The sequence below is a fragment of the Phyllobates terribilis genome, unplaced genomic scaffold (genome assembly GCF_046119375.1).
Source record: "Phyllobates terribilis strain yellow unplaced genomic scaffold, ASM4611937v1 Scaffold_167__1_contigs__length_4167997, whole genome shotgun sequence".
Taxonomy (NCBI): Eukaryota; Metazoa; Chordata; class Amphibia; order Anura; family Dendrobatidae; genus Phyllobates; species Phyllobates terribilis.
In genome coordinates, this window is record NW_027362927.1 from 2822090 (window position 1) to 2844190 (window position 22101).

The following is a 22101-nucleotide window of genomic DNA, read 5'->3' on the forward strand; positions in this document are numbered from 1 at the left end:
AGAGCAAGGAAAGGTAAAACCAACTCCAGAGGAATTATTCCAACCTCAGGCGGTACTGTGGGAACATTATACTGTGTGTGGTGCATCATACATACTGCATAAGGGGCATTAAACTGTGGGGGGCATCATACATCCTGCATAAGGGGCATAATGGGGGCATCATACATTCTGCATAAGGGACATAATGGGGGCATCATACATTCTGCATAAGGGACATAATGGGGGCATTACACTGTGTAGGGGCATCATACATCCTGCATAAGGGGCATTACACTGTGGGGGGCATCATACATCCTGCATAAGGGGCATAATGGGAGCATTACACTGTGTGGGGGCATCATACATCCTGCATAAGGGGCAAAATGGGGGCATTACACTGTGGGGGGCATCATACATATTGTATAAGGGGCATTACACTGTGTGGGGGCATCATACATCCTGCATAAGGGGCATAATGGGGGCATTACACTGTGTGGGGGCATCATACATACTGTATAAGGGGCATAATGGGGACATTACACTGTGTGGGGCATCATACATACTGCATAAGGGACATAATGGGGGCATTACACTGTGTGGGGGCATCATACATAATGCATAAGGGGCATAATGGGGGCATTACACTGTGTGGGGGCATCATACATCCTGCATAAGGAGTATAATGGGGCATTACACTGTGGGGGCATCATACATCCTGCATAAGGGACATAATGGGGGCATTACACTGTGTGGGGGCATCATACATCCTGTATAAGGGGCATAATGGGGGCATTACACTGTGGGGCCAGTAAAGGGGTCCTGTACTATGAGACCAATACGTTTCCTCCCTTCCTGTCTCCATAGTTGGGTCTTATGTATCTATTACAGGAAACAGAACAAAAACCTTATGATTCTTATAAAGAGGCAACACAAGACCCCAAAAGAGTCTCCGTGCTGAAGGGGTTAATGCCCCCTGCGCCCAGTAATGGGGGGTCTCCACATACCTCCACCTGCAGAGCCGCCACCACATATATGGCTGCTCTGTGCGCACAGGAGCTGTGATGAGGTCACAGGAGGGGAGGAGTCAGGGGTCACATGATCAGGGGCCTCAGTGGATGCAGGACTCTGCTGTGCTGGTTGTCATGGTGCTGGATGAGCTGAAGTTTATGTGTGGGGTCAGGAGGGGTTTACAGTGTGGATGTAGCAGAGCCGCGTGTGTACGAGGTGTATGGAGCGGAGCCGCGCGTGTACGAGGTGTACGGAGCAGAGCCGCGTGTGTACGAGGTGTACGGAGCAGAGCCGCGTGTGTACGAGGTGTACGGAGCGGAGCCTCGCGTGTACGAGGTGTACGGAGCGGAGCCGTGTGTGTTTATGGAGCCCTGTAAGTACGGAGCCATGTGTGTACGGAGAGGAGAGGTGTATGTACGGAGCGGAGCCGTGTGTGTACGGAGCGGAGCCATATGTATACGAGGTGTAAGGAGCCGTGTGTGTACTGAGCGGTGTATATATGGAGCCATGTGTGTATGCTGTATACAGCTGTATACCCCCCAGGTTCGGTCGTAGACACCGCGGCTCTTTATCTGACACTGGACACTCGTTAAAACTGCGCTCGGACGTCTCTCGTTTCTCGCACAGATATTGATAACATAAGATGGAGTCAGACGAACCCTCCTACAAAACCTGATAACAAAGTCATTACTACAGGACTGGATGAGAAAGGGATTTATTCTACAAGAAACGCTGGGGCCACAAATGAGAGAATCCGGGCCCCGTGGCTGGATACTCCGGGCCCCCAGCGTGTTAGGACCAGACGGGGTCTTTGTCCCTGGAGCTTCTCTGCTCGGTATAATGAGACTCTGATCTTGTTCTTATAAAGAGGGTTGGAGTAAAATAGAAGCTGCCTGAATATGAGGACCTTGTCTGATCTCTATGTCCTTGTCTACAGAGCTATGGAGATAGCGCTATTCTCTGTATAATAGATGTGATGTCGCTGGAGCCCTAATATTCCTGTACAGGGGTCTCTGTAGAGATAATCTTACCCCAGCATTATGGATTGGGAGAAAGGAAAAAAGGGATTGGGGACATTTTATTGTAACTTCCGTTAAAAAAAACCTGTAATCTACTATATAATCGGCTAATGTTTTGGCTAATTTGAATACTATTCCACCTGCTGATTTTGATGCTTATTTTGATGCTGATTATGAGGTTTTGTCTGACTTACCTGCCGGTAATGAGAATGCAGCCTTCACTGGTGGCATCTCGTCTTCTTTTCTACCTCCCATTAGTCCTGGTAATATTATTGACACCTTTCAGGATCGTGTTATCCGGGAGGTTGAATCATTGATTTATGTACCCCCGCTTTCTAATTTGTCACAAAATGAGAGATCGGCTTTGAATGAAATTAAATCTTGGAAGGATGTTGTTGTACTTAAAGCATATAAAGGTGGTAAAATAGTATTACTTAATAGAGATTTTTATGTGGCAGAGTCATTGTCGCAACTGGCAGATTCCAATACTTATACACCTTTACCTAGTGACCCCACATTTAAAAATAAAAATTTATTGAGATCTTTATTAAGAAAATACGTAGAGAAAGGCGTTCTATCTAAATCTAATGCTGAAAAGCTTCTGCCAGAATTACCATTGAGACCTTATTGGTATACTATACCAAAAATCCATAAGTGTACCAAAATGCCCCCAGGCCGCCCTATTGTCTCGGGGGTGGGCTCCCTTTTGGAGCCTTTCTCGAGATATATAGATTGGCTTTTAAAACCGTTTCTACAAAAAATACCTTCATTCATAAAAGACACTGATAGTTTTCTGGTTGCTCTAAAGGAGGTTAACTGGCAACCTGATTTTTCTCTATGTTCTATAGATGTTACCAGTTTATACACTTGCATCCCCAAAGCACTAGGGTTGGAGGCAGTAAAAAAATTCCTGATGCAGTCTAATAAAAGTGAGGAATTTTCCTCCTTTATTTTAGAAAGCCTTGATTTTGTGCTCTCAAATAACTGTATTCAGTTCCAGAACCAATGGTACCGCCAGAATATCGGGACTGCGATGGGCACACCCGCAGCATGTGTCTATGCTAATATTTTTTTAATCTTTTTGTGAAACGCAATTTATCATTTCCTGCAAAAATCCGTTTGTTAAGTGTATTAGACCTTTTTTAAGATATATTGATGATATTTTCATTGCTTGGTCGGGTACCGCAGAAGATTTTACGGCTTTTGTTCAGTTTTTGAACACCACAAATACAGCTAATATGAATTTTACTGCGAATTTTGGAGGACTTTTTCTTGATTTTCTGGACGTTTCCATTTCAATTGAAAATAATACTATTCACACAAAATTATTTAAAAAACCTTCATCTGGTAACACTTTGTTACATTATAATAGTGCTCATCCAGTGCATACTAAATCTGGGGTCCCATACAGCCAATTTCTCCGTCTGCGTAAATTGAATACTTCTGACCAAACCTTTCTTGATCAGGCTTCAGAGTTGAAAAACAACTTTCTTGCTCGTGGTTATCCTAGACATGAACTAAATACCGCACTTGAGAAAGCACAAAAATTTACACGAGATAGTCTTTTATCAAAACGCTATAAGGCTGTGTGCCCACGTAGCGTTTTTCAAGCGTATATGCTGCGGAATTTCCGCAGCGTAAACGCTTGAAAAACGCATGTACAGTACAGACCAAAAGTTTGGACACACCTCATATAAAAATTTTTCTGTATTTTCACGACTATGAAAATTGTACATTCACACTGAAGGCATCAAACCTATGAATTAACACATGTGGAATTATATACTTAACAAAAAAGTGTGAAACAACTGAAAATATGTCTTATATTCTAGGTTCTTCAAAGTAGCCACCTTTTGCTTTGATGACTGCTTTGCACACTCTTGGCATTCTCTTGATGAGCTTCAAGAGGTAGTCACCGGAAATGGTATTCACTTCACAGGTGTGCCCTGTCAGGTTTAATAAGTGGGATTTCTTGAGTTATAAATGGGGTTGGGACCATCAGTTGTGTTGTGCAGAAGTCAGGTGGACACACAGCTGATAGTCCTACTGAATAGACTTAAAGAATTTTATTATGGAAAGAAAAAGCAGCTAAGTAAAGAAAAACGAGTGGCCATCATTAATTTAAGAAATGAAGGTCAGTCAGTGCGAAAAATTGGGAAAACTTTGAAAGTGTCCCCAAGTGCAGTTGCAAATACCATCAAGCGCTACAAAGAAACTGGCTCACATGAAGACCGCCCCAGGAAAGGAAGACCAAGAGTCATCTCTGCTTCTGAGGATAAGTTTATCCGAGTCACCAGCCTCAGAAATCGCAAGTTAACAGCAGCTCAGATTAGAGACCAGGTCAATGCCACACAGAGTTCTAGCAGCAGACACATCTCTACAACAACTGTTAAGAGGAGACTTTGTGCAGCAGGCCTTCATGGTAAAATAGCTGCTAGGAAACCACTGCTAAGGACAGGCAACAAGCAGAAGAGACTTGTTTGGGCTAAAGAACACAAGGAATGGACATTAGACCAGTGGAAATCTGTGCTTTGGTCTTATGAGTCCAAATTTGAGATCTTTGGTTCCAACCACCGTGTCTTTGTGCGACGCAGAAAAGGTGAACGGATGGACTCTACATGCCTGGTTCCCACCGTGAAGCATGGAGGAGGAGGGGTGATGATGTGGGGGTGCTTTGCTGGTGACACTGTTGGGGATTTATTCAAAATTGAAGGCATACTGAACCAGCATGGCTACCACAGCATCTTGCAGCGGCATGCTATTCCATCCGGTTTGCATTTATTTGGACCATCATTTATTTTTCAACAGGACAATGACCCCAAACACACCTCCAGGCTGTGTAAGGGCTATTTGACCAAGGAGGAGAGTGATGGGGTGCTACGCCAGATGACCTAGCCTCCACAGTCACCAGACCTGAACCCAATCGAGATGGTTTGGGGTGAGCTGGACCGCAGAGTGAAGGCAAAGGGGCCAACAAGTGCTAAGCATCTCTGGGAACTCCTTCAAGATTGTTGGAAAACCATTTCCGGTGACTACGTCTTGAAGCTCATCAAGAGAATGCCAAGAGTGTGCAAAGCAGTCATCAAAGCAAAAGGTGGCTACTTTGAAGAACCTAGAATATAAGACATATTTTCAGTTGTTTCACACTTTTTTGTTAAGTAGATAATTCCACATGTGTTAATTCATAGTTTTGATGCCTTCAGTGTGAATGTACAATTTTCATAGTCATGAAAATACAGAAAAATCTTTAAATGAGAAGGTGTGTCCAAACTTTTGGTCTGTACTGTATATCCGCACCCCATGGTCCCCAATGTGATTCCGCAAGTTCTATGCACATGCTGCGGATTTTTCCGCAGCGTTTATGCTGCGTTCAAAAATCCGCAGCATGTCATTTAATTTTGCGTTTCCGCAAGCAGAATTGCCTTTGTCCAATGCATAAAAAACGCAAGGCAATTCCGCATGTGGAAAACGCGTGATAAACGCGCGAAAAATGCGCGATAAACGCGTGCGGAATTCTGCATGCGTTTTTCCGGGAGAGGACTTGCAGAAATGAAGCAGAAATTTTCTGCTTCATAAATGCAACGTGGGCACATAGCCTAAGTCATCCTCCCATCATGCACAAAAGGCTACTAAAAGGTTTGTAACACAGACCTGTAGAAGCGTCTTCACGTGAATCAGCTGTTGTCTGCTTTTTTCTTCCCCGCTCGCCGGACTTTTTATCCTCATGGAATAAAGATACTGCTTTTAAGGACTGGTGAGTGCAGCTCATTTTTCTTTCTTATGGTTATTTTGGAATTATTGACAAGTTTATTATGACATCAAAAAGGTGAGTGCAACCAGCACTTATTTAATATATATTTGAGTCTTGATACTGCACTTACAATCTGCACTCTCTCCCCTCTACTTATTTTATAGTATGTTTTTGGAGTGTGGGAGGAAACTGGAGGAAACCCACACAAACACGGGGAGAACATACAAACTCTTTGCAGATGTTATCCTTGGTGGGATTTGAACCCAGGACCCCAGCGCTGCAAGGCTGCAGTGCTAACCACTGAGCCACCGTGCTACTCTACCTTTCCACCCCTCTTTGTTACTTCAGGAGCCGGGCTAACTATGGGGCAGCCGCCACTGGCCGTTGAGCACTGGTCAGCTGCCCATATATTGATAGATTGGATGATTCTAAATGCAGCGACACCAAATATCTGTATATTTTATTTTTTTGTTATTGTTTTATTTTGAATGTGGTGAAAGGGGGCGATTTAAACTTTTATATTTTTTTAATATTTTTAAAAACATTTTTTTTTTACTTCCTTCAATAGTCTCTATGGGAGAGTAGAAGCTGCGATCATCAGATCACCTGTGTGTAGCAGAAATGCTCACTGGCTATAAGCGCCGACCGCTAGGCGGCGTTCATAGCATCCTGGCAATGACAACCGCAGGGGTCTCCTGCAGACCCCAGGTTGTCATGCCAACCCATTGGCGATTCACGGTCATGTGACCTGGTTTTGGCTCCCATTCCTGAGAAAAAATACTGACCAAAAACTGATAGTGTGGCCATAGCCTTAATTTGAGGGTATTCACATCCTAATTGAAGGGTTTAGGAATTACAGCTCTTTAATATGGAGCAGTATCTTTTTCATGGGACCAAAGTAATTGGACAATTATCTCAAAAGCTCTTTCATTGACTGCATGGGCTCTTCCCTCATTAATCCATCATCAATTAAGCAGGTAAAAGGTCTGGAGCTGATTCCAGGTGTGGCATTTGTATTTGGAAACTGTTGCTGTGAACCCATAATGCGGAAAACAGCTCTCATGGAAGTGAAACAGACCATCATTCTATTATATTAATATTAAAGTGTAAGAAATGCACAGTGGCATAAAGTAGCCTCACCAGTCAAAAGGGAAAAACACACCCAACGCATGTTTTGCACCTGGCTTCGTCATGGGGAGATGGTGGACTGAACAACCAGGCTATTTACATGTAGGACCCAATCAAAAAAGTTGTAGTGCATGTGGATTCCTGCACATACAAAATGAATGGAACATCATCCAAGAAGCAGTAGTGACTTCAGACACTATCTTCAGATGGCCCGCCCTCTGAAAACAAGGTGCCTGTGCGCATGATTGATGGTGCTGTTTTCATGTGATGCGACCAACACGTGAGAGGAAGCAGTCATCTCACCGGTGACGCGCCAATACCGAAAGTGCTGACGTAATCGGCACATAAAAAAATCACATGATAATGAATAATGTGGTGGCAGAATGGGAAGTGATGTACGATCACATCATTATAGTCACGGTCATGTGGCTGGGCAGAGAAGATCACATGGACAGCAGTCACATAATCAGTTCTTCACAATACAGATGGACAATGACTCAAAACATAGTGCGAAAGGAACCCAGGAGTTTTTTACTGTAAAGAAGTGAAATATTCTTCAATGGCGGCGTCAGTCACCAGATCTCATCCCCATCGAACTACATTTCACAGACTGAAGACAAAACATAAGGGAGAAAGACCCACAAACAAGCAACAACTGAAGTCACTGCAGTAAAGGCGGCAAAGCCTCACAAAGGAGGAGACCCAGCGTTTGGTGACGTCCATGGCTTCCAGACTTCAGGCCGTCATTGCTGCAAAGGATTCTCTGCAAAGTATTAATGAGCATTTTATTTATGGGAAAGTTAATTTGTCCAATTACTTTTCAGCCCCTGGAATGAGGAGACTTCATAGAAAAATGGTTGTAATTTCTAAACGTTTCATAGGAGATTTTTGTTTAATCCTTTTAATTAAACCTGAAAGTCTCCACTTCAATTACATCTCAGTTGTTTCATTTTAAATCCAGATTAGTGGCCTGCAGAGCTGAAATCACGAAGATTCACTGTCCAAATATTTCTGGACCGAACTGTATTCATATATTTACACTATATGGACAAATATTGCATCTCTTACCCCCAAAACAAAACCCAAAATATTCTCCTGCCCCTTTTCCTAACTCCCAATCCCCAAATAGACAAGGACATTCGGAGTTTCCAATCCTCCCTCTTTGGCCACCGCCCCACTATCAGTATTTGGTCAGTATTCGGTCAGTATTTTTTCTCAGGAGTGGGAGACAAAACCATGTGAGGAACAATCACAGAAAAGGTATAATAGAAACAAGTGCACCAATTCTGCATTTATCCCCCACTCCTGGTTTTGGCTCCCACTCCTGAGAAAAAATACTGACCGAATACTGATAGTGGGGCCGCGGCCTTTTGTAGATAAAGCATCTTCAGCCTCGGCTCTTTACCTCCTACAGACAAAATGGTGGGAAAACAAAACACTTTTTATTAATCCGTTATATTTTATTACAGTTTTTATTACAGGGAAATTACAATAAAATGCCCCCAATCCCTTTTCCCTTCCCCCGATCCATAATGCTGGGGTAAGATTATCTCTACAGAGACCCCTGTACAGGAATATTAGGGCTCCAGCGACATCACATCTATTATACAGAGCATAGCGCTATCTCCATAGCTCTGTACACAAGGACATAGAGATCAGACAAGGTCCTCATATTCAGGCAGCTTCTATTTTACTCCAACCCTCTTTATAAGAACAAGATCAGAGTCTCATTATACCGAGCAGAGAAGCTCCAGGGACAAAGACCCCGTCTGCTCCTAACACGCTGGGGGCCCGGAGTATCCAGCCACGGGGCCCGGATTCTCTCATTTGTGGCCCCAGCGTTTCTTGTAGAATAAATCCCTTTCTCATCCAGTCCTGTAGTAATGACTTTGTTATCAGGTTTTGTAGGAGGGTTCGTCTGACTCCATCTTATGTTATCAATATCTGTGCGAGAAACAGGAAACGTCCGAGCGCAGTTTTACCGAGTGTCCAGTGTCAGTTCTTCTACAGTCTGATAAAGAGCCGCGGTGTCTGCGACCGAACCTGGGGGGAATACAGCTGTATACAGCATACACACGGCTCCGTACACACATGACTTGGTACACACGCGGCTCCGCTCCATACACCAAATACACGCGCAGCTCCGCTCCGTACGCCTCGTACATGCGCGGCTCCGCTCCGTACACGCGCGGATCTGCTCCGTACACCTCGTACACACGGCTCCGCTCCGTACACCTCGTACACGCGCGGCTCCGCTCCGTACACCTCGTACACGCGCGGCTCCGCTCCGTACACCTCGTACACACGCGGCTCTGCTCCGTACACCTCGTACACACGTCTCCGCTCCGTACACCTCGTACACGCGCGGCTCCGCTCCGTACACCTCGTACACGCGCGGCTCCGCTCCGTACACGCGCGGCTCCGCTCCGTACACCTCGTACACGCGCGGCTCTGCTCCGTACACCTCGTACACACGGCTCCGCTCCGTACACCTCGTACACGCGCGGCTCCGCTCCGTACACCTCGTACACGCGCGGTTCCGCTCCGTACACCTCGTACACGCGCGGCTCCGCTCCGTACACCTCGTACACGCGCGGCTCCGCTCCGTACACCTCGTACACACGCGGCTCCGCTCCGTACACCTCGTACACACGCGGCTCCGCTCCGTACACCTCGTACACGCGTGGCTCCGCTCCGTACACCTCGTACACGCGCGGCTCCGCTCCGTACACCTCGTACACGCGCGGCTCCGCTCCGTACTCCTTGTACACGCGCGGCTCCGCTCCGTACACCTCGTATACGCGCGGCTCCGCTCCGTACACCTCGTACACGCGCGGCTCCGCTCCGTACACTTCGTACACGCGCGGCTCCTCTCCGTACACCTCGTACACACACGGCTCTGCTCCGTACACCTCGTACACCCGAGGCTCCGCTCCGTACACCTCGTACACACACGGCTACGCTCCGTACACCTCGTACGCACACGGCTACGCTCCGTACACCTCGTACGCGCGCGGCTCTGCTCCGTACACCTCGTACACGCGCGGCTCTGCTCCGTACACCTCGTACACGCGCGGCTCCGCTCCGTACACACACGGCTCTGCTCCGTACACCTCGTACACACGCGGCTCTGCTCCGTACACCTCGTACACACGCGGCTCTGCTCCGTACACCTCGTACACACGCGGCTCTGCTCCGTACACCTCGTACACACGCGGCTCTGCTCCGTACACCTCGTACACACGCGGCTCTGCTCCGTACACCTCGTACACACGCGGCTCTGCTCCGTACACCTCGTACACACGCGGCTCCGCTCCGTACACCTCGTACACACGCGGCTCCGCTCCGTACACCTCGTACACACGCGGCTCCGCTCCGTACACCTCGTACACACGCGGCTCCGCTCCGTACACCTCGTACACACGCGGCTCCGCTCCGTACACCTCGTACACACGCGGCTCCGCTCCGTACACCTCGTACACACGCGGCTCCGCTCCGTACACCTCGTACACACGCGGCTCCGCTCCGTACACCTCGTGCACACGCGGCTCCGCTCCGTACACCTCGTGCACACGCGGCTCCGCTCCGTACACCTCGTGCACACGCGGCTCCGCTCCGTACACCTCGTGCACACGCGGCTCCGCTCCGTACACCTCGTGCACACGCGGCTCCGCTCCGTACACCTCGTACACACGCGGCTCCGCTCCGTACACCTCGTACACACGCGGCTCCGCTCCGTACACCTCGTACACGCGCGGCTCTGCTCCGTACACCTCGTACACGCGCGGCTCTGCTCCGTACACCTCGTACACACGCGGCTCTGCTACATCCACACTGTAAACCCCTCCTGACCCCACACATATACTTCAGCTCATCCAGCACCATGACAACCAGCACAGCAGAGTCCTGCATCCACTGAGGCCCCTGATCATGTGACCCCTGACTCCTCCCCTCCTGTGACCTCATCACAGCTCCTGTGCGCACAGAGCAGCCATATATGTGGTGGCGGCTCTGCAGGTGGAGGTATGTGGAGACCCCCATTACTGGGCGCGGGGGCATTAACCCCTTCAGCACCGAGACTCTTTTGGGGTCTTGTGTTGCCCCTTTATAAGAATCATAAGGTTTCTGTTCTGTTTCCTGTAATAGATACATACGACCCAACTATGGAGACAGGAAGGGAGGAAACGTATTGTTCTCATAGTACAGGACTTATACAGTATGTATGATGCCCCCCACAGTGTAATGCCTCCATTATGCCCCTTATGCAGGATGTATGATGCCCCCACACAGTGTAATGCCCCCATTATGCCCCTTATGTAGTATGTATGATGCCCCACAGTGTAATGCCCCCATTATGCCCCTTATTCAGGATGTATGATGCCCCCACACAGTGTAATGCCCCCATTATGCCCCTTATGCAGGATGTATGATGCCCCTACACAGTGTAATGCCCCCATTATGCCCCTTATGCAGGATGTATGATGCCCCCACACAGTGTAATGCCCCCATTATGCCCCTTATGCAGTGTGTATGATGCCCCCCACAGTGTAATGCCCCCATTATGCCCCTTATGCAAGATGTATGATGCCCCCCACACAGTGTAATGCCCCCATTATGCCCCTTATGCAAGATGTATGATGCCCCCCACACAGTGTAATGCCCCCTTATGCCCCTTATGTAGTATGTATGATGCCCCCACACAGTGTAATGCCCCCATTATGCCCCTTATGCAGTATGTATTATGCCCCCACACAGTGTAATGCCCCCATTATGCTCCTTATGCAGTATAATGTTCCCCCAGTATCGCCTGAAGTCCTGCAGATGGAATAATCCCTCTGGAGTTGGTTTTACCTTTGCCTGCTCCCCTACATGTATACCCTCGAGCATGTATACATGCATGTAGGGGATCAGGCCTTACTAGATATGGAGGCTTTGTACAGTAATATACCGCATGAGGATGGTATCAGAGGAGTAAGATATATCTTGAAATCGAGGTCAATAGAGTGTAGCAGACATAATGACTTCATGGAGGATCTTCTAAAATTCACTCTTACTCATAATTTCTTTCTTTTTGACAGGAAGTACTTCCTCCAGCTCAGGGGTACTGCGATGGGGAGCCTCTGTGCCCCCTCGTATGCTAACTTATTCCTGGGCTGGTGGGAGGAAATCACAATATTCTGGGATGATCCTATGTGATGGCATCCATATATTGGGGTATGGTATAGATATATTGGCACTATTTTTATCATCTAGTCAGAGACGAGTGAAGAATTTCTTGAATTTGTTAGAGAACTCAATATCCATAGAGTCGATCTTAGATTTACATCAGAGTTTAATTATTACCAGTTCTCTTTCCTGGATGTACTAATCAAGAAAGAACGGGATGGGACCCTAAGGACACTCCACTACCATAAACCTACAAGCACTAATAAACTATTGAAGTGGGAGAGTCACCACCCCATCATCCTTTAAAAAAAAAAAAAAAGCAATATCCACGGGCCAATTTTTACAGTTGAGATGAAACTGCTCTAATGTCACAGATATTAATATACAGGCAATAGACATGAACACCAAATTCATGGAAAAAGGTACCCACAGTACATTTTGGATTCCACACGATCGTTTGCAGAAACAAAGGAGAGACAGACACTCCTCCATACCTAACCAAGACACCAAGAAAAATATGGGATAACACCAGTAATAGGAACTTGTGACAATCAAAGTGACCTTAGCTTTAATATCCTCAGAAAGCCCTGACCGACCTGGACCTGAGGGTGCTGTGGGATCTACTCCCACAATAACTTTCAGAAAGGGTTGGTCTATTATGGACCGTTTAGTGCATAGTTTCTATAAAAACCTGCACCCAAGTGGACTTGGCTAGATAGAAGAATCTGTGGTTTCTTTAGATGTGGAGAAAGTTGTACATGTAATTGGATGAGACCATGTAAATCTTTCTCGAGTTCGTCTATAGGTGAAACCTTTTTCCAGAGGGATTATTCCAACTGTAAAACTTCAGGACTTGTATATATGGCCACATGCACCTGCCCCCTAGATTATGTATGCACGACTAAGAGGGAGTCTATATGGCGGGTGGAGGAGCATTTGGGCGAAATACGCCATGGACAGGTCACCCCATTAGTGAGACACGTGAACAGTGTACACTGAGGTGAAACCGGAGACCTCTCCTTTTGTATCATTCAGGTGGTTAAACCCAATGTGAGAGGAGGTGATCACAATAGATGTATCCTCAAAAAAGAAATTGAGTGGATTTCCAAACTGGATTCAGGCACCCCTAAGGGACTGAATGAGCAAATTTCCTATGCCTGTTTTGTATGAATACAGCCCCATTCTGGATTACATTTTTGGGTTTTATACTCTACCCATTGCTACTCAGTTCCCTGTGAATGAGGTTCACATATTGTTTTACTTCATCAAGATATCTGAGCTTCTATATCAGAATTATTTCTTATCAGTTATATCCCACATACTATTTGTAACATACCTGGCGGCGTACTTGCATAGTGCACCATCTCCCACTATGCAAGATCGCAAACTTAATCTTCAGTTCAGTCTGCCAGCCTGGTTTCTGTTCTTGCTGTCTGCTTGTCCCTGTCCTGACTGCTTAGGGCGGCGGCCCGGTTACTTCCTGTTTCTTGTAGCTGCTGTCGGCACACGCCTATTGCTGTCTGTCACTGGATATTTAAACCAGCTCCACCCTGAAGCTGGTGCCTGAGAAACTCTTACCTTCAGAGGGCTCCTTGCCTCTGATGTGCCAGGTCCCGTCCCGTCCCGTTCTGCTCTTGCCTGTCCACCAACCTGGGGGCTGTATTCCCAGGCCTGTCTGAACACTCCTAGCCTGTTTGTCCGCCTCTCTGGGGGCTATATACCCAGACTCGCTCCTGTATCTTGTTGCAGTGTCAGTTCCTGTCTGAACACTCTCCTAGCCTGTTTGTCTCTGTGTCCGTATCTTCCCTTTTCCTGCAGTCTCTGAACCTGCACCTAACTCCTACTCGTTGTCTCTGTACTTCTGTTGTGAGTTTGGAGTCCACTCGCTACTTCATTGCAAGTACCTTGTGTGTATCTGGTTCTGCTTTTCCCTTCCAGTCTGTTCAGTGTGAACAGAGCCCTGTCCTCTCTGCTCTGCCTTGCTCACCGCTCAGGCGGTTCCTTCTTGCTCACCGCTCCGGCGGTTCCTTCCTGCTCTGCCTTGCTCACCGCTCCGGCGGTTCCTGCCTGCTCTGCCTTGCTCACCGCTCCGGCGGTTCCTGCCTGCTCTGCCTTGCTCACCGCTACGGCGGTTCCTGCCTGCTCTGCCTTGCTCACCGCTACGGCGGTTCCTGCCTGCTCTGCCTTGCTCACCGCCCCGGCGGTTCCTGCCTGCTCTGCCTTGCTCACCGCTCCGGCGGTTTCTCCCTGCCCTGCTTGCTCACCGCTCCCGCGGTACCTCTCTGCTCCGCCTTGCCCACCGCTCCAGCGGTTCCTCTCTGCTCTGCTTGTCTACCTCATCTGCGGTTCTGTTCCTGAATCCCAGTTTGTACTGGACCCTATCCAGCCTGTGCTCCAACCTGCTAGTACCTCCCCGTCTGCACGCCAACCGTACTTGTCAGTACCCTCCTGTCTGCATACCAGCCGTGCCTGCCAGTATCCTCCTGTCTGCACTCCAGCCGTGCCTGCCAGTGCCCACCTGTCTGCATGCCAGCCGTGCCTGCCAATTCCCACCTGTCTGTGTGCCAGCCTAACCTGCCTGTTCCTGTATTCCCCGGTGTGGGTCAACAGCCGTGTCCGGGGTCTGGCCTGGAGTAGCACCTGGTCCCTCTGCTCGGTTCCACCCTGGTGCACGGCGTCGTTAGCCCTTCGTGCCACCTTGGTCGGATCGGGTTGACGCTTAGTTACGGCCCTCCAGGCACTTTCCGGTTCATGGCACAGTGGAATCACTAAATCACGCACACGCCAGTCAGCCATGGCGTGTGCATAACACTGTTTAGTAATACACAAGGATCACCACACTTGTTAATCTCTAATTATGCAATAGGGGTCAAATATGACCATTTAGGAATATACTGTGGGCCACCGTCCCATATTTTTTGTAGCGATAAAGTAGATCTACATGCCTGTTGCATGATGGGAGGATGTGCAATACTTGTTTTTAGTCTCCCATGACACTGATCTCAGAGAGAGGACTTTTCTGTTGGTGGAATGCAATCCTATACCATGTGTGCTCCGGCGTGGAACGCCGACATCTGGGCATGCGCATTTGTGGACAATGATCCTAGAGGCGCTCCTGCGTGGAATGATAACTATGGGCATGCACAGTCACATGTATGAGTGGCGCGGCGGCAATCGGTTTATCTGGCGTTTCAGTGTAAAGCACGTCACTTCCCGACATGCACACTAGGGGATGGACATTATCAGACCTCTAGCTCATGAGAAGTAGCTTAGGTGCAGTACATTATTGTAGACAGACTCCATTCTGTATATCCTGTGACAATTCTCCTCTAGGAATGGGAATGGGCCTCCTAGTCTGGGAGGGGTTTTGGATGAAGTGGGCTATTTAAACATGGACACCTGGCTATTAGGCACACTAAGTAGCAGAAGAATGAGGGGTCGCTCACTGTTTGTGGTGGGTGCTCAGAAGAAAAAATGTATATACTGTATCAAGAAAACTTTGGCACACCAGTAATTATGCTTGAAAAAGTTTTAAATTTTTATTTACATGTGCCCCTTGTTTCACAAAACAGGGCGTCAGCCCAAAATAATAGTAAAGCAGACCAACGTTTCGACCTTTAGGACGGTCTTTCTCAGGGTCATCACTAGACATAAACAAACGAATAATTAATGCGGAAATCCATATACATTGAATTCCATTATATAATGTGTGAACAACAGGAAAGCAAAAATACATGGATATGGTAAAGTCTATATATAGTATGCACCAAAATTCGGGTCTATTATTCCATAGAATAGAAAAAAACAGAAGAAGCTAAGTTTTATAGGAAAAACTCTATATGGGTCAAATTATATGCTAGTGGATCTATACCTCATGGGAGGCCAAAGGGTCTACCAATACATTAACTGGAACTAGTTGTACACAAAATGAGGTTCATATTACCAGTTTGAGAATGCTGTCTCACTCAGAGTTAGAGAGCTGGAAGTGTCCTATGTAACACAAAAATATGGATTATATTCTCAAGATAGCATACAAGGTCAGCAGTGGCTAGTATATATATAAAAAAAACACTCACGGTCCCATTTATTCATTAGTGGTATCATACCTGTGCCTGGGGTGAGGGTGGATAAGGCTGCACGTGCTGTGGGGAAGTGTGGAATACTAATTCCTTTTATATTCAGTCCCGCAGTCTCATTGGTGGTTCTGGTGGAGGCGCGTTCTGCATGAACAGAGCGCGCTATGTACTAATGCCTTGAGGACCTACAGGTCCTTCAAGTCACGTGTATCGCGACTTCCTGTCACATGACTCGTGACTTCCGGGAGCGGGGGAACACATATGTGTTCCATAGCCTCCGCTACATCGTAGCGTTATACTGCAAGGGGGAGGAACTGAGTCACCAATGTAGTGTGCAGGTGCGTGCACAGTGATTAAAGGGGAAGGAAACCCACCATCAAGGTGCACAGAAAATAGTAGTTATCCATTAATAAACGGAGAAAGTGCGGTCCTTTATGAATGAGGGAGTGAAAATCCGTTATTAGCCAGGCACCCTGGAATGCAGTGAGATGGGACACTGGTAATATTAATGGGTGACCTAAATATGAAAGAGAGGAGAAAACAGATGAGAAATATAGTTTATGAACCTTGAATAAGACAAATTATATACAGTGTGGACAAATAGACGATATAGGAAAACAATAATAGAACCTACTTATTGTAAAGTACATGCATTTTAATACTGATGATCAAAACAGTGTTTCATATTCCCTATTGAGACCTTTGGGATATAAGGTCTGAAGGGTGTGAATCCAGAAGGATTCACGCTCCTTCAACCTTCTAATCCGATTGCCACCTCTTACGCCCTGTTTTGTGAAACAAGGGGCACATGTGAATAAAAATTTAAAACTTTTTCAAGCATAATTACTGGTGTGCCGAAGTTTTCTTGATACAGTATTAGGCACACTATGCTGAACATCATGAATTATCATCACTGTATCAAGCCTCCTGATGAACCTATTGGGGAAACGCATTGAGGCGGATTATTGAAACATTCTCTGAGTACCATACCCTTTCCTTTATACATATCGTAGGGGTTTTTCTCACTTGGGTGCGACGGGAGGAAAACATGAGGCATGTTCCTTTAAAAGTTCATGTGGGTTTATTGCTTCATAAACCCAGAAGCCAAACAGAAAAGCAAATAGCCTTTAGATCAGGCAAACAAAGTAAATGTTCTTAGCAGGTCTCTGCTCAGCCAGGCTTGTGTGGCACACAAGCTGGGGTAGCGTCCAGTGTCCTGGCTTGGTCTGAAGACAAACATACACAGGAGGTCTTCTCCCTCCAAACACACAGACCATGTGCCAAACAGCAGCCTCCATTTTATAGGCTGCTAACCACACCCAGAGGTGAGGTATGTGGGTAGCTGGACCCGCCCATTCTCTTTTAGCTACCCTTAACCCGGCTCCCAGGTGCACCAAACGATCCTCTTAGTGCTTATGTGCCCTAGAGAAACACTCCGGGTTACATCACAGAGACTATCCATCTCTGTGATAACTCCCATCGACTACGCGACCATTAGCCACCTTACATGCATCCCCCCTCTGCCTTAAGCCATGGGGCTTGGGACCTTCTTCTACCAGACAAGGGATTCTGGAGAGGGCATCGGCTTTACCATGTAGCTTCCCTGCTCTATGTTCTACATGGAAGTGGAAGTCCTGTAGGGCTATAAACCAGCGGGTGACCCTGGCATTTTTCCCTTTGTTTCCGTTATCCATCTGAGTAGGGCATAGTTGGATACTAATTTAAATTTTCGACCTAACAGATAGTACTGTAAGGTGTCCACTGCCCATTTTATGGCCAAGCACTCCTACTCTATGACTGAATAATTTTTCTTGCAGGAGGACAGCTTTCTACTCAGGTAGAGGACAGGGTGCTCCTCCCTGTGTATCTCCTGGGAAAGGACTGCTCCTAAACCGACATCTGAGGCATCTGTCTGGAGTATAAACTCCTTCTTGAAGTCCGGGGCAACCAGGATCGGTTGCCTACACAGAGCCAGTTTCATCTCTTGAAAGGCCATCTCCGCCTCTGCAGTCCACTTGTCCATGGCTGATTTTGTCCCTTTAAAGGAGGTCAGTCAGGGTTGCGGCCATCATGGCGAAGTTTGGGATGAATTCTGTAGTATACCACGATTCCCAGGAAGGCTCTGACTTGCTTTTTCTACAGCGGTCCACTTTAGTAATTTGGGGTTTTATCTTGCCTCTACCCACTACATATCCGAGGTACTTGGCTTCTTATTTCCCCATGGCACATTTCTTCGGGTTTATTGAAAACCCTGCCTTTCTCAGAGCATCAAACACAGCCTGGACTTCTTCCAGATGACTCTCCCAGTCTGGTCTAAAGATAATAATATCGTCCAGGTATGCTGCGGCATATTTCTTATGGGATGCAAGCATGCGATCCATGGCTCTCTGGAAGGTTGCAGTGGCCCCCTGCAGTCCAAACGGCATCTAGATATACTGGAAGCATCCGTCCGGCGTAGAAAACGCAGTCTTCTCTTTGGCTCCCTGTGCCATGGGGATCTGCCAATATCCCTTCGTCAGATCCAAGGTGGTTATTTACCTTGCTGGCCCAAGCCTCTCGATCAGCTCATTGACGCATGGCATGGGATATGCGTCAAATTTGGAGCCCTCTTTCAACTTCCGATAGTCGTTGCAGAATCTCCACTCACCATCGGGCTTTGGGACCTAGACGATCGGGCTCGACAACCGTTCTTGGATTCTTCAATGATACCGAGCTTCAGCATACGAGCCACCTCTTTTGGAGATCAACTCTCGTTGCTCCTCCGGTATCCGATAGGGCTTCAAGTTCACCCGCACATGTGGCTCCGTCAGAATCTCGTGTTCTATGAACCTTGTGCAGCCCGACAATTCCGAGAATAGATCCTGGTTCTTCTGCAGCAACTCCCGACACTGCTGTTTCTCAGCCTTCATTAGCGTTTCCGCTATTGCGCCAACGTCACCTTCTGGGTTGCCCAGCAAGCATGGAGCTTCCACAGCTTCTCTGTCTTGCCACGGCTTGATGAGGTTGATGTGGTATATCTGGTATGGCTTACGTCGTCCCGGTTGATGAACCTTGTAGTTCACTTCACCCACTTTTTCCAACACCTCATATGTCCCTTGCCACTTAGCCAAGAACTTACTTTCCACCGTAGGAATTAGCACGAGGACTTGGTCTCCCGGATTGAGTTGCCTCACTCTGGCTGACCAGTTGTTGACTCTGGCATGAACTTCTTGTGTCTGGAGGAGATGTTCTTTTACGATGGGCATCACCTTTTGCAATCATCTCCTACATCAGAGCGACGTGCTCGATAACGCTCCTGTGGGGCGTGACCTCTGCTTCCCAGGTTTCCTTTGCGACATCCAGGAGACCCCGCGGATGTCGGCCATGCAGGAGTTCGAATGGCGAGAACCCTGTAGAGGCCTGTGGAACCTCTCGGATGGAGAACAGATATGGTAGGAGACAGTCCCAGTTTCTACCGTCCCTTTCTATGACCTTCCTCAGCATACTCTTCAGAGTCTTGTTAAACCGTTCGACAAGGCCATCTGTCTGAGGATGGTATACTGAAATCCTCAGTTGGGAGATTTGCAGGACTTTGCATAACTCCCTCATCACCTTACTCATAAAGGGAGTTACCTGGTCGGTGAGTATCTCCCTTTGGTAAGCCTGTTTGGGAAAACACGTGGACCAACTTGCAGGCTATACTCTTTGCAGAGGAGTTTCTCAGTGGAATCTTTTCAGGATAGCGTGTGGCATAGTCCAGGATAACCAATATATATTTATGCCCACGAGCAGATTCAACCAGGGGACCGACCAAGTCTATATCAATTCTCTCGAACGGCACTTCAATAATGGGCAAATGGCACGAGGTGACTTCGAAAGTGAGATGTAGGAGTGGTTAACTGGCACGTAGGGCAAGACCTGCAATACTTAAATATTTCATGGGGACATCCGGGACAATAGAACCTCTGCACGAGACCTCCAATATGAGACATAGATGTATAGATTCACATTTCTATCACCTGTATGTCCATATTAGAGGTCAGATAAGTCCCAGCGGGTGACAGATTCCCTTTAATCAGCCATGGGGTAGTCGGTAGAGTGGATTCCCTTTAATAAATACTCACTAAGCCCCATTCTTCGTGCAGATACTAATGAATCCAGGACCTATGAGATTTTTAACACATGATAGTTGGATAGTTAGAGGCGTACCATCCATAGTAGCAGCCCACACGGCCACTATGGTGTCCATGAAAAAACACAGAATTTGAGCTTGGTTTTAGTTGGTATCCATGCAGCACATAAATGTATGTTTACTAGGGCCATTAATCAGAAATAAAACCTATAAGAAGAAAAATAGTCATAAAGCATGCTGTAAATAAATAAATTAAAAGCAAAAGTGCATTTAAATAAAATAGGGTTCTTAGCAACACTGTTTTTGATCAAAAATAGCATGAAAGCTATCCCACCATGGCAAGGTGAACCCATTTGGGATAGGCCTGCTATGTATAACAAAAACCTTACCATGTGTCGGCCTCAAACTTCTGTGTGTGAATCAGACATGAGATCTAACGTGATAGAAGATTATAGTCCGGGGAAGACGGGAAACATTCATATAGACGACCGGTGAAGATGTAGTCAGTGATGGACTCTGGCTAAATATGTTTCTAGAGCCGTAGTAGAAGATGAATGTCGTCCTCATCATGAAGTAGTTATTTCTCATATTATGTGTATTGAATGTCTCCTGCAGTATTGCTAATGCCGATTGCAGTGTTGGTAAATGAGGCGAGAATTAGCTTTATGGCAGATGAGTCTTTGAGAAACGTGTTCAGCTACAGACTCCAAGAAAGAAACTGCTTGCTGTCTGTGGCCTAAAATATATAGGTTTTATTACTAGATGTAAAGAAGAAAACTAAATACTGTAAAATAATATATCTCCTCATATGTTTCCTTTTATTATCTCCAGTAATTGTATTATTACACAGGATTTTTATGATGTTACATAGGCTCATCATCTTCTCATTCAGGTCCCTACAATATCAGATCCTCTCAGTGAAGATCTTCTATTTAAGAGAATTTTCCTTATGGACTCATCAAAGATGGATATGGACAGAGACAAGATGGTGGAGAGGATATTACACCTCAACCTAGAGATCCTCTTCCGGCTTACTGGAGAGGTGAGAGATTCTGATGACGTCACATTACATCATTCTTATCTATGGGAATAACAGATGGACAGAACTGGAGAGGTGAGGACTCTGGAAATGTCTGTAGTGAGATTTATTAATGTGTCTCTCCATAACCAGGATTACACATTAGTGAAGAAGACCTCTAGTGTACGCTGTCAGGCCCCTGTGTCTGAGGGATGGGAAAGACCCCTGAGCCCAATCACAGGGCCTCCATCTCACCCCTTGATACATGAGGACATCAATGACCAGAAGATCCTAGAACTCGCCTACAAGATGATCGAGCTGCTGACTGGAGAGGTGACACTGCTAGGAATACTGGGACATTATACAGTAACACTATGAAAGGATCGGGGGGATGACTGTATCATTGTATGTGTCAGGTTCCTATAAGATGTCAGGATGTTGCTGTCTATTTCTCCATGGAGGAGTGGGAGTATTTAGAAGAACACAAAGATTTGTACAAAGACATCATGATGGAGGTTCCCCAAACCCTCATATCATCAGGTAATAGAGAGGACTAAATACACACAGCCTATAATTATCTGTATGTAAAGAATGAATTCAGTCCCTATACGTGTTTCCTCCAGATATATCCAGTAAGAGGACAACACGAGACAGATGTCCCCATCCTCTTCTTCCACATGACTGTAAAGAAGAAGATCCCAATGTTCCTCAGGATCATCAGGTAGATGGAGAGAAGGTGTCATGAGATCTCCCCTATGATGTGTAGACGGCTGTGAAGGTCTTGTGTTCGGTGGTGATTTATCCACCAGTATTATATGTTTTATACTTGTGTAATGAGAACGGTG

General features: G+C 46.8%; 2 protein-coding genes across 2 annotated transcripts in view; one reads left to right on the forward strand and one right to left on the reverse strand.

Moving 5' to 3' along the window:
- Window positions 1-22101, reverse strand: part of LOC141207902 (uncharacterized) — a 999716-nt gene that overhangs the window by 556495 nt on the left and 421120 nt on the right. The gene's annotated exons all lie outside the window — the stretch shown is intronic.
- LOC141207932 (uncharacterized) overlaps window positions 1-22101 on the forward strand; it is a 258486-nt gene that overhangs the window by 212369 nt on the left and 24016 nt on the right. The window contains exons 2-5 of the mRNA XM_073664502.1: window positions 21131-21280; window positions 21410-21589; window positions 21673-21796; window positions 21880-21977. Of these exons, the coding sequence (XP_073520603.1) occupies window positions 21188-21280; window positions 21410-21589; window positions 21673-21796; window positions 21880-21977 (495 nt within the window). The 5' untranslated portion in view covers window positions 21131-21187. The remainder of the gene's footprint in view (window positions 1-21130; window positions 21281-21409; window positions 21590-21672; window positions 21797-21879; window positions 21978-22101) is intronic.